General features: G+C 45.1%; 1 protein-coding gene across 3 annotated transcripts in view; it reads right to left on the minus strand.

Annotated features, from left to right (window-relative positions):
* Positions 1 to 258: 258 nt before the first annotated feature.
* The window catches only part of Ssx2ip (SSX family member 2 interacting protein), a 39879-nt gene continuing 27187 nt past the window's right edge, over positions 259 to 12950 (minus strand). The window contains exons 9-14 of one of the 3 annotated variants that reach the window (XM_027395920.2): positions 11524 to 11674; positions 9533 to 9669; positions 9058 to 9228; positions 5965 to 6079; positions 4524 to 4689; positions 259 to 3430 (exon numbers count right to left, since the gene is read on the minus strand). In XM_027395920.2, coding sequence (XP_027251721.1) covers positions 3253 to 3430; positions 4524 to 4689; positions 5965 to 6079; positions 9058 to 9228; positions 9533 to 9669; positions 11524 to 11674 — 918 coding nt within the window. In that variant the 3' untranslated portion in view covers positions 259 to 3252. Of the gene's footprint in view, positions 3431 to 4523; positions 4690 to 5964; positions 6080 to 9057; positions 9232 to 9532; positions 9670 to 11523; positions 11675 to 12950 lie in introns of all 3 variants that reach the window. The other 2 variants (XM_027395918.2, XM_027395921.2) reach the window with 2 other exon arrangements.

Here is a 12950-nt window from a genome sequence, read left to right on the forward strand (position 1 = left end):
AAACCAATAAATGTATTCCACAGTGCACCCCACAGGAGGGGCCAAGCACTGCTGCTGCTATGAAATGGGCAAGCTACGTGAAAGGCCCAGACGTGTGAGTAAGGTTGAGGTTTTGCAGCTGGCATTCAACTCAGGGGTTCTCAGTGACAGTGACAGGGTGAGATGCCCCTTGTCTGATCCTTGAGCCAACATGACAAACCCCAAAATAACAGTAGGTCCTCTGCCCATGTTTACTGAGTGGAAGAATAAACACAAACACAGGGCAAAGTGTGTTTACTAAAGTCCCACAATTCAACCCAACAACATGCTCTACACTGGTATATGTAATTCTAAGAATGTTTACAACAGGGCCATCACAGAAGGGCTTTGTTAACTCACAGTGCTCCAAGCTTCCACACTTTTAGAGGCCACCCCTGGGGTCCCAAGGCCTTTGAGATGGACCTCCCACAGGGGAGGTTAAAACTGGATTTCAGGCACTCTCCCCAACATGCACCATAGAATATGTTCCCCACAAAAATCAGGTGATTACAGAGTTTTGGAGCATCCTACTTAGCTAGGATAGGAACCACACAATTATTCCCAAACAACATCCTGCACTCCATTTACATAATGAGTGAGCAAACAAGTTGCCTCACATGCTGTAAACCTAAGTCATTTAATATTTGCTTCTGTAAGAAAATACTCCTTTATTAAACCTTAGCCATCGTTTTCTCCTGTTACTGATTTTTCTATTAAGTTTCTAATCGTTGTCAATAAGTTACTTAAGAGTAGGAAACTATCGCTGGGCATTGGTGGTGCACACTTTTAATCCTAGCACTAGGGAGGCAGAGGCAGGTAGATCTCTGTGAGTTCGAGGCCAGCCTGGTCTCCAGAGTGAGTGCCAGGATAGGCTCCAAAGCTACACAGAGAAACCCTGTCTCGGAAAAAGAGTAGGAAACTATCAAGTTTTCAGTGCCATTTTTAAGTTTTGAAAATTCAAAGTGGGTTTGTCAAGTCTGTAAATACCAACTCGAGTTACAAAGTTTTAGATTTCCATATTGTTAAACAAGAAAGCACACAAGATTACCAGGAGGCTTTAGAGCCGAGAGACACCGGCACTACCGACTGAGTCATGAGACCAGCATGGCTGTGTTTCTTGCATATTGCAAATGCCTGCACAAGAGGAGGCAGAATCCCAGGAGCTTTTCTGTCAACTTATGTTTTCCAACACAGCACCACCCAAGCCTCTGGGACGTTGGAGTGATTAGGGATCATTTTAGAATTGGAATGGGCAGCAATACAAGCAAGCCAGGAAGACGCACAGCTTTTGGTGGGTTCATGCACACCCCTAAAAGCAAAGGGATCTCACTTTTTCTATGGTTTCCTTCGTACCTTAAAGTCTCGGGGGGATTTTTTTCCAGTCTGAGAATTCAGCCCGGGCTGAAATGCAAACACCGCAAAAAAGCAGGTGTTCCTTTCCAGAGAACTCTCCTCACGGAATACAGCACAGTTGATGAAGGGGTTGTAGTCAGGAAGGTTTGTAGCCTGCAAAGGCTGTCATGGAGACAGACCCCTGTGGGGAACAGATAATCAGGAGCTACTTCAACACTTTGATTGCCTTTCTGCAGCAGCAAGGCAATTATCCCAGCTGGTTGGCTCCTCTGGACTATAGCAGTAACTCCAGACATCACACTTTAAAGAGTAAAGAAGTGATTGTGCATCCGACTGAAGGTAGCAACTCACACTCACAAGCCAAAGCCAGTTCCTGGAACTGCGAGCAGGGTTGCTACCAAGAGGACGCTTACTTCACAGCAATGCCTCATCAGGTCGTGCTTTCTCACAAGCGCCAGACAAATGGCTGCTGCTGCATGACCCCACAGTCACACAGTGAATGGACAACACAAGTTTTCTTTTGGTAGCATGATGAATTTAATGCAACAGCCACAACAGTGGCAAGGAAAGAGGAAGGCAGACCAGACTAACCTGCATCGTTGGGCAAGGACTTGTGCAGGCTTCTATGTGCAGAGACAAGCAGGGGAGGCACTTAAAAGCTTTTGGATGAAAATCCATCCAGGAGAAGCCTGGGCCTAGTCTACATGTATTATCATTGTCATTACTATCAATAGTAACATACTTCTCATGAAGAGACATGCAGCAGAGACACCAGAGACAAAAGAGCCTAAGATTGTTCTGAAAACGAAATGACACAAGGGCGTCCAGAATGTCATATCTCAATTACAAAAGTCAATGTTTTTACATTGTCTTATTTCTTTAGTAGTAGTATCTAGTTGAAAATTTTTTAATTATAAAATTATTGGCAATGATATAAAGTCCTGGCTGGTACAGATATTCCTGTACTGACAACCCATTTGGTAAGGAAAATATCACCATCCAGCTATCTTAAATTATCTTTTATCATCCAAATATCTTAAACCAATGCCCTCATATTGTTATTCAAAGATACTTTCTGTCTTTCCCCCATTACTCCATAATCAATATTCCTCTTAGAAATTATAACATTCACATATATAAAATAAAATATAATGCTTTAAAAATCTCGAAAATGTAATGTTAGTAGTTCTAGTTATCTCAACTCAGCTTTCACAGAGTGGCTTTGAATTTCTATTGCCCAGATGGCTTAAAATAAAATCTTAAATGCCATGTGGCAGTTGCCCTAACGCATCTGTAAACACAATGCCTCTGAAAACATTTTATTGGCATGAAACACTACACTCAAGCGTTGTGTGAAATTTTTAAACCTTAAAGCCTCTTAACATAATCATGTATATCTCTATGTACAGAACATACATAAATTTCACTTTATGTAAAACATATGAAAGAGGTAATCCCAAATCACACTAAACATAATAAATATAGAACTTGCTTTGTTAAAAATCTACAGTATACATTCAAGTGAAGGCTAAACTTCCGGTGCCAACCACATTGGGACAAAAACTGAATGTTTACAATAATCGGTCCCCTGAAAGTGCTATTTTCAATACCTGGAGAGGAAGCCCACTCTTGCCTCTGTCTCATCCAAACACCACACATCCTCTCGTCACAGACCCAGCCGCTCTGTCACTAACTACCACACTCCCAAAGCTTTTGCATCCTTTTCAATAGCTCACATTGCAGTTCTTTGGGGGAAGACGCGAAGTCCAGACAAACAACCCAGACCATCTTAAATTAGATGACTGACTTTATGATACACCCTGTTTAACTCGGACGCGACCTCAGATGCACGCTTTCATGAGAACCCTGCAGTCTGTGTGTCTAAGGTAAGGTGTCTCTTTCCAGGTGAGAACTCGTGTACGTTGAGGAGCAGCCACTGTAGCAGCCTTCCCGTGAACCAGGTCTTGACATCACACTCCATTTCTGATTTGTGCATTCTCTTCCAATCTCATTTGCTTTAGTTTCTTCAGGAGCTATATTCAGCACATTGGTTGAACTCCTGGAAAACAAGGTAAATCTTAATAACTAATTGTCTGCCCCTTGCTGTGGTTAAGAGCAGATGTCCCTGAACACCTTAAGTCTGACGCTCCGGGTCTGTGCTGACAACACAAGCGTCTTGGGAAACCACTTAGGAAGTGAGAGGGCACACTCACAACTGGCCCTATTTGAGAATTCCATCTACCCACATCAGGTACAGACTCTGAGCAGCAAGATGGTCACAGTGCAGATCAATGTCCACTTCCCACAGTTAACCCACCAGGGGATGACTTGCTGGCTCTGTGTTCACATTAGGACCCAGCGCCAAATGGACATGAGCTCTCATCTTAGCTCCAGCGGTGTCTTCTACCTGGCTCTCCTGGCTCACGGCACTGACACCACACTATTTTCGCAGAGAAGAGCGGAGTACTAGTCTTTTAAAGCTCATGGTTTTCTCCCCCTCCTCCTAATATTTGCTCTGTAGCTCTTACAAGATTACTAACCTAAAAATACAGATTAAATTGTTTCAGAAAATGGAATGGAATGGAATTTTATAAATGGAATGGAACCTTCGTTATCACCCTGAGGAAGTGGCTTTTCTTGGCTCTTTGCCTTTCAATACCAGTGTAATGGCACCCAAAGAAACTCAAACTATGTACTCTGGAAAACTATCAAAATGGCATCCTTCAATACAATTACAGTGCTAAGATTTTTAAGTGATTCCTGAAATGTGTTGGCTCTGTCTCTCAGGTTTTAAGGCAGGGTCTCATTATGTAGCCCTGACTGACTTAGAATTGACTATGGGCACTACACTTGCCTCAGACTGGAGAGATTTACTCGCCTCTGTTTCCTGAGTTCTGGCATGAAAGCTGTGCACCACCATGGCTGGCTCCCGAGTCTATACTTTAAATGTAAAGTAAGCCAGGTGCTCCCTTGTTCTCCACTAGACTTCATTACCTAGCACAGAGCGCCCCACCCCCAACTGGGAATCTCTGTACAGACAGAATCTCATTTCTCTCCAAAGCCTCTACTGTCAAAAAAAAACCATGTGTAACAACAAAGCAGTGCCATGCTAACCATTTTCAGTGTGTAAAAAGTCATTTAAAAACAAATACCTGTGTTCAGACACACAGGAACGTGTCTGGCAAATGTCTGAAGTAGAGGGTGAAGCAGGAAGAGACTTAGCCAGTTTTGATGTGCAAGCTGGTGCCCCATTAGTCACACTGTGTGGCTTCTTTTGCCGTGGCCGTGAGTGCACTGTAAGATTGTCTGGATCAGAACCTGGTTTTTAGATAAGGGAAAGAACAGGACACATGTTAAAACACCAGACACAAGGAAGACAGCCAACCAGGATTAATCATGGCAATTTGGAGTAGGATTTGAGAAAGAACAAATTAACTGGTGTCTCTGTTACATATTCTGCAAATAGAAGAATCTAGCTTAAAAAATGGTCAATACCTAAACTCATGAATTTACAAAAACATGGCATTATTACACTCTCACAAAATTAGTTTTTACATGCAAGGTCCTCCTATGAGTCCACTATGATTTCAGTAAATAAACAATTAAGTTGATTTGGGGGCCAGAGGGGACAGTTCCTTATTGAGTTGTAGGCTAGTATGGGTTGGGTTCTGGGTTTGATTGCCAGCACCTGAACACACAGGTGGGCAGAGATTAAAAACAGAAAATAATGTTTCACTTGGATGAAGTCCTAGCAGCACAGAGATCAGCCTGCACAGTGAGGCTGCAGCTCACCTCTGCACAGAGATCAGCCTGCACACAGTGAGGCTGCAGCTCACCTCTGCACAGAGGTCACCCTGAACACAGTGAGGCTGCAGCTCACCTCTGCTCAGAGATCAGCCTGCACACAGTGAGGCTGCAGCTCACCTCTGCACAGAGGTCACCCTGAACACAGTGAGGCTGCAGCTCACCTCTGCTCAGAGATCAGCCTGCACACAGTGAGGCTGCAGCTCACCTCTGCACAGAGGTCACCCTGAACACAATGAGGCTGCAGCTCACCTCTGCACAGAGGTTCCCTGAACACAGTGAGGCTGCAGCTCACCTCTGCTCAGAGATCAGTCTGCACACAGTGAGGCTGCAGCTCACCTCTGCTCAGAGATCAGCCTGCACACAGTGAGGCTGCAGCTCACCTCTGCTCAGGGATCAGCCTGCACACAGTGAGGCTGCAGCTCACCTCTGCTCAGAGATCAGTCTGCACACAGTGAGGCTGCAGCTCACTTCTGCTCAGGGATCAGCCTGCACACAGTGAGGCTGCAGCTCACCTCTGCACAGAGGTTCCCTGAACACAGTGAGGCTGCAGCTCACCTCTGCTCAGAGATCAGCCTGCACACAGTGAGGCTGCAGCTCACCTCTGCACAGAGGTTCCCTGCACACAGTGAGGCTGCAGCTCACCTCTGCTCAGAGAGATCAGCCTGCACACAGTGAGGCTGCAGCTCACCTCTGCTCAGAGATCAGCCTGCACACAGTGAGGCTGCACACAGCTCACCTCTGCACTGGGTGGGTGGGCACTCAGATTCAACAGCTTGTGACACTTACTTCCTGAGAAGGCACTGAAAAGTTTCACATTTTCTGAGTTCTGGTGGTCAAAGGTCGTCATGTTTAAAAACTGTTGCTTTAGCCAGCTGGCTCTTTCTTCTTCGAACGCCTTTCTCTAGGGTAACAAACAAACCAAGAACCATCAATGACTCACTGTCATTTCCCATAACTTCTCCAGCTGCTTCCTCTCTGGCCACCTGTACATTGCTTGTATGAAATAGTCACCTAGAAACTATATAAGACACTTGAGAAAGTTATATTGAAAAAAAAAATCTGGGGGCTGAAAAGATGGTGCAATGGTTAAGAGCACTTGTTGCTCTTACAGAGGACCTGGGTTCAATTCCCAACACTTACACGGTGGCTCACAACCATCAGTAACACCAGTTCCAGGGGATACAAGATCCTCTTCTGGCCTCTGAGGACACCAGGCACACACGGTGCACAGACATGTGCAGCAGAGACATACATTCAGGTAAAACACCCTCCTACACTATATCATTTTTAAATAATTTAAATAATAGCAAATCATAGATTTCACTTACTACACCAACAGAGTAGTAGCAGGATTTTGAACACAAAGAACATACAACCATGAGACTGCTATCAGAAAAATACCCTGCTTCATAAGTCAGTCGCCTGGAAACAGGCTTCTGACTACATCAGGCATGTCTTTCGTCCTCTAGCCATGCTACTGAGCCCCAAGAGGGCAGACACACAGATCATACCAAGTGACTGCTCTGCTGTCAGCTGATGACTCCTAAACCACATTTTCTCTCATCTGCCTGTCTGATCTGTCACTGTCACCTGTGTCTGCAAGTAGGCACACTCTCAGATAGCTGGAGGGACACACGGCAAGTTTGTGGCCTGAGGAAGACAACTACTGATGAAAGGGACTTTACAATTATGGACAAAATCAGTGTCAGCCCTTAAAATAACCAGGACTGAGTCTTTCATAAATGGGAGCGTAAAACCAAATATCACCAGGCAGCAGAGAAAACCAATGGCAGAAGAGGAAAAAGGGCCAAGATAATAAACTGACCGCTGATACTAATGTTTCAAGAGTTCTGAAAATACTGTCACATATATTACAAGACTCATAAATGCACAACAATAATAGTGTACAAAGAACAGGAAAATTACAAAATACTAAAACTGATCCAAAGAATAATGTAAGAGAATATCCAGAACTAAGATCCCAATGTCAGCCATGGACACACCTGGCAGCACGGAGAAGTCAAACATGGGAGACAAGCAGAAGAAACGGTCTCTAAAGAGTAGTCTACTGAAGACATTAGAACTAAAGAAATCCCATAAACTTCCACAGAAGGGCATAGGGGCAGGTGCCCCATGAAATTACCTACAAAGTAACACAGGCTATGTTGTCATCTAGCTTCTCCTCAGCAACAAAAACTAAATAATCCTTTCAGCTTCTGCTGATGCAATATAATATAGTTTTAGATATTTCAATATTCAGTTGTCACTATGCTGTGTTTCTTCTTAAAATGTGATATAAGATGGTGACACAGCCTTCCCAAGGAAAACAAGAGGACTAACATGAGCGGTAGAAACACAGCCATGGAGTCTGATGTGGCAGATTAGAGCACAAACACTAGAGAGCAATACGGCTTCTCCAGCAGGCAAAGTCTTACTGTATTTTCAGAGCAAAGACTGGCTCAGCCACAGGAGCCTTGCACGATGAGGCCCTGGATTCAACCCCCATCAGTTATGTGTTCAAATGCATTATTTGTTTATGAAATGAGTAATACCACATAATCATAGGATCAACATTTGTTTCTGGCTTTCAATTTTTAGGCCCCAACTTTCGATAAATCGCGCCATTTATAGGTATTTTATAACATAAGGCAGGATATACATAAGACAGCCCGTGGACAATAAAAACAATTTCATAAGGATGCAAAGAGAAGGAGCAAGCAAGTCAGGCGGGGAAAAGCTAACACCATGCTCGACATGACATGGTGGCACACGCCTTAATCACTCAAGCCAGTTCTGCACAGCAAGTTCTAGATCAGCACAGGCTGCATGGAGAGACTGCTCCAAAATCATCAAAATAAAACAAAAAAAAAAAAGTCCACTGGTCATTTTTTTTTTAAGAACTTTAACATACGGCATTTTAACCTTTTAAAAATGTTTTCCTTTTATGTGTCTGATGTATGTACACTACATGTGTACCTGGTGCCCATGGCCTCCTCCCCTGGCACTGGAGTTACAGATGGTGTGGGTGCTAGGAAGCCAGCCAGTCCTCTGTAAAAGCTGCGAGTACCACGCCTAGCTTCCAATAGACATTTTTTTTTTTAAAATCAGTGGTTGTTTCTAAGGGACGATACTGGAGATAAAGAGGACTCTGTGTCATTCCATAATATTTTGTATAGGTTGAGTTTTAAGTTTCAGTTTTTGAAAGGGCACTATGGAGGCAATGCATTGCTGACAGAATGCAAACTGTGGACATGTATGATGCAAAAATCCAAACCACTAACTTGTATACAATCCTCTACAAGGATTGGGATAAAGAATCTTTTACTGTGTTTTCTTTTCTGTTAACCAAGGATGCTGTTGGTACTATTTTCTGACAGCACATGATGCCCAAAAGGAACTGAGTATCTAACAGAGATCATCCATATGCTCAGCCTCTCCCTTCAATTTGCAGTTACTCGTCATGGAGCAGGCCCCCAGGCCTGAGCACAACTGACTCCATGATGGAAGTGCCACCCAGGCCATGGATCTCAGCATGTGGACAGCACCTCTAGCCAAAACCAAAACAAAGATCTAGTCCACCAAAGCTACAGTTCTTGGAAAGTCTCTAAATGTACTAGCCTTGCTTTCTGGCTTCTGTACTTCTGCCTCTGGCTAACTGTTCTTGTTAACTGAAGTATGTCAACCCAAGTTTTGGTTTTGTGCTTAAAAGCTCAGCCTGAGGATGGCTGAGATCCCAAACTAACAGTGTAGTCATTTCTGACCATTCTTCTCAGGGAGTAGGATGGCTAGTGTGATCCTTCAGATGAAGTGGATCCAAGGAGCATCCACCTGCACCCTCCCAGACACCTGTGCTCGGGGCTGCAGCACTGCAGAGCTCACCTCCAGCCCCAAGCGGATCGCAGCTTCTGTAAAGCTGCGTCTTTCTCTCTCAAAATTCTTTTTTTGCTCTTTAAAAAGGGACCACTCTTCTTTAAGGCGTTCCTTTTCTTCCAGCAAGTAACAGTCTCGAAGCAGTGAGGTTGTGTCATCATCACATGTCGTGGCCAGCTGCTGCTATTAAGGTTTAAAACACAGTAAGTCAGGAAACCCAGACAGCTTACTCACACTCCAGTGAACGCAGGGAAGATGGGTCAGAGCTTGGCCAAGGACATACACGATGAAGCAATGAGAACTTGCTTTCCCAAGAGCTGCTTCCCTTGGCAAAGTAGGGGCCAGGTGAACAAGGCTGCAGCTCATTAACTGCTAGTTCAGATGACTCACCTGAGATGGTAAAGGGTGTCAACTCTACAGACCTCAGGAGACACAGGAGCAAAAATCTAGCAGGTTCAATAACACCCCGAGGCCATCCCTTTACCTGTAAGAGCTGCTGCTGTGCTCGGATCATCTCTTTACACTGCTGGATCTCCAATTCCAGTTTCTCAGTCTCTTCTTCATGGTCCTGTCGTGAGATGACGTCCTCATCATTGAGGCCTTCTGAGTGGACCTTTGAAACTGACAGAATCCCAGTGTGCTGGGTTAGTTTGCTGTCACCCTGACTCCAGCAAGGGTCATCAAAGAAGAGGGCCCCAAACTGAGAACAACTGAGAAAATGCTTCCACAGACAAGCTTGTGAGACATTTTCTTCAGTAATGAGTTGTTTGTTTGTTTGTTTGTTTTTGGAGTAGGGTTTCTCTGTATAGCCCTGGCTGTCTCGGAACTCACGTTGTAGACCAGGCTGGCCTTGTGGGAGGCCCAGCTCAGTATGATGGGGCCACCACTGAGAAAGTGGTCTGGAGTTGTATGAGAAAGCAGGTTATCTCTTATAAGATAAGAGATACCATAATAGAGGGAGATATTTTAGGTTTAAAGAGAAATCAGGCACTCGGGAAATGTCTGGAGATCGACAATGATGACACCAGCTAACAATCTAAGCAACAGAGGAGAGGCTACCTTAAATGCCCTCCCCTGATTATGAGATTGATGACTGACTTATATGCCACCTGATAGCCCTCATCCAGCAGCTGATGGAAGTAGAAGCAGACACCCACAACTAATCACTGAAATGAACTGGAATCCAGTTCCAGAAAAGAACCAGTGATGAGCAAAGGATTAGCTGCTGAAACCCACAGAAACAGCTGACCTGAACAACGGGGAGCTCTTGGTCCCCAGACTGATAGCTGGGAAACCAGCATGGGACTGACACAGACCCCCTGAACGTGGGTGTCAGTGAGGAGACCTCGGAAATCTACGGGACCTCTTGTAGTAGATCAGTACTTATCCCTAGCTTAGGTGTGGATTTGGGAGCCCATTCCACATAGAGGGATACTCCCTTAGCCAAGACACACGGGGGTTGGGCCTAGGCCCTATCCCAAAGGATATGATAGACTCTGAAGATCCCCTATGGAAGGCCTCACTCTCCCTGGGGGCGCAGAAAGGTTTTGTGATAGGTAGCGTTTTAGTTGGGGGGGGGGCAGGGGAGGAGGGAAGGGAGAGGGAACTGGAATTGTCATGTAAAACAATCTTGTTTCTAATTCAAATAAAAAAATGGAACACACACACACACACACACACACACACACACACACACACACACACACACAGAGTAAAATTTACCCTTTCCTCTCAAGATGCTTCTGGTCATGGTGTTTACCAAAACAATAGAAACCACGATGAGAGCCAGAAACTAGGCACAGGTTTTAAAGCCACTATTGTCTTAAGCTGGTCTTGAACACACATTTAAAATAAATTACTGCAAGTGAATGTGCAACTGTGAGAACTATGCTGTTTGTCCTTTGTGACTCACAGCTTTGTACTGATAACTCCAATAAACTTTAAGTAACTGACTTTACTAAACAGAAATTTTAGTGCTCAAGAAATGACAGAGGTGAAAAGTGCACTCTGTTCCTTAGAGCTCCCAGGCTCCATTTCTAGCACCCATGTTGGGGTCTTGTAACTACCTGTTAACTTCAGCTCCGGGGAGTCAGCACCTCTGGCCTCCACAGAAACCTACACTCACATGACACGCCCCTTTGCACACACAAACACAATTAAAATGATAAATGTAAACCTGAAAAAGCACAAACTCAACTTTCCTGATTTAGAAGCACGCAGACTTTAACACATATAAGAGTGCTTGCCTTCATACTCGAGCTACAAGTTGTTCAGTTCACTACCGAGCTGCACGGGGACTTCAAGTGTGAGCAATGCTGCTCTCTAAGACTTGTTCTGGAGCCAGGTGCATCTCTGTCAGTGAGTGCAAAGCCAGGGGCAAACCAGGCAGAACCAGACACCCAGAGCAGCCAGCCCTGCACTGGACAGCAGCAGCTTACATGGCGCCCACTTCTCCTGCACTGCAGCAGGGGTTACCTTGGTTATCGAGTTTTTCCACGTGACTTTTCAAGATCCTCCACTGTCTCCTGATGCTGTTTGTAAGCTGCTCTCTCACAGTGTCACAGGAGAGGCCCCACGCGCTCTCTCTGCTCAGCTCTCCAAGGTCATCTTCAATATCAGAGATAACCTACAGCCCAAAGAGAACGACGGAAAGACCAGTAACTTACAATGCTTTTACACCCAGGCTGCTCTATCGGGCTCAAGCAATCTCTCACCCATTAGCCAGTATCTATATCTTGTAAAAAGGTACTGAAGACAGAAACTCCCAAATTCAGATCTCTTCCAATCTGACTGACAGAGCTGTCTGAGACAGCTGCTGTCTGTGCAATGCTGTGCTGGATGCTGCTGCACATTTACTTCTCAAACTGTGCAAAAAAGAAACTCAGGCTCAGAGGCAGGCTCAGTGTCACACAGAAGACAGGCAGGACTGAGACTGGTCGATTTGTCTCTAAGTTTAGACTGCTGCAACAAGTAAACCTTTTGAAATTATCAACAGAGTCAAACAGTTAATCCCAATTCTCCTATCATTTTATGGCTGACATGTTTTTCTTTTTGTTGGACCAAAACATGAAATTATAGGAAAATGTACCAATGTTGATTAAGTTACCACAGAAAACAATATGAAAACTTAAGTCAAACATGCATCTATATACAATAGTCTTTATTTGTTACTAATTTCCAGGAAGGTTGAAACACTTGACTATGAAAAATACCTCTCAGGAGAAAGGTGGCAAAAGGTTAAAAGAAAGAAGAGTTATTATACCCCCCTCCCCCCAATCAGACAAATGCAGCAGCAATGAAGAGCTGGCACTGGGGTAACAGAGGTCAGGTCTAAGCAGACGCTGTGACGTCAGCACTGGGGTAGCAGAGGTCAGGTCTAAGCAGATGCTGTGACGTCAGCACTGGGGTAGCAGAGGTCAGGTCTAAGCAGACGCTGTGACGTCAGCACTGGGGTAGCAGAGGTCAGGTCAGAGGTCAGGTCTAAGCAGACGCTGTGACGTCAGCACTGGGATAGCAGAGGTCAGGTCTAAGCAGACGCTGTGACGTCAGCACTGGGGTAACAGAGGTCAGGTCCAAGCAGACGCTGTGACGTCAGCACTGGGGTAGCAGAGGTCAGGTCTAAGCAGACGCTGTGACGTCAGCACTGGGGTAGCAGAGGTCAGGTCTAAGCAGACGCTGTGACGTCAGCACTGGGGTAGCAGAGGTCAGGTCTAAGCAGACACTGTGACATCAGCACTGGGGTAGCAGATCCAGCTAAGCGGAGCGGGTGATTAAGGCTTAGCAGATGGCTCAGTGACTGTTCTTGCCATCATTGGTCTCCAGGAGCTATGGGCCTGTAACCCATTTCAAAGTCTCTTAGACTACAGACTAAGCATCCCTCACCAGACACTTGGGGCCTGAGC

The sequence above is a fragment of the Cricetulus griseus genome (genome assembly GCF_003668045.3).
Source record: "Cricetulus griseus strain 17A/GY chromosome 1 unlocalized genomic scaffold, alternate assembly CriGri-PICRH-1.0 chr1_0, whole genome shotgun sequence".
Lineage (NCBI taxonomy): Eukaryota > Metazoa > Chordata > Mammalia > Rodentia > Cricetidae > Cricetulus > Cricetulus griseus.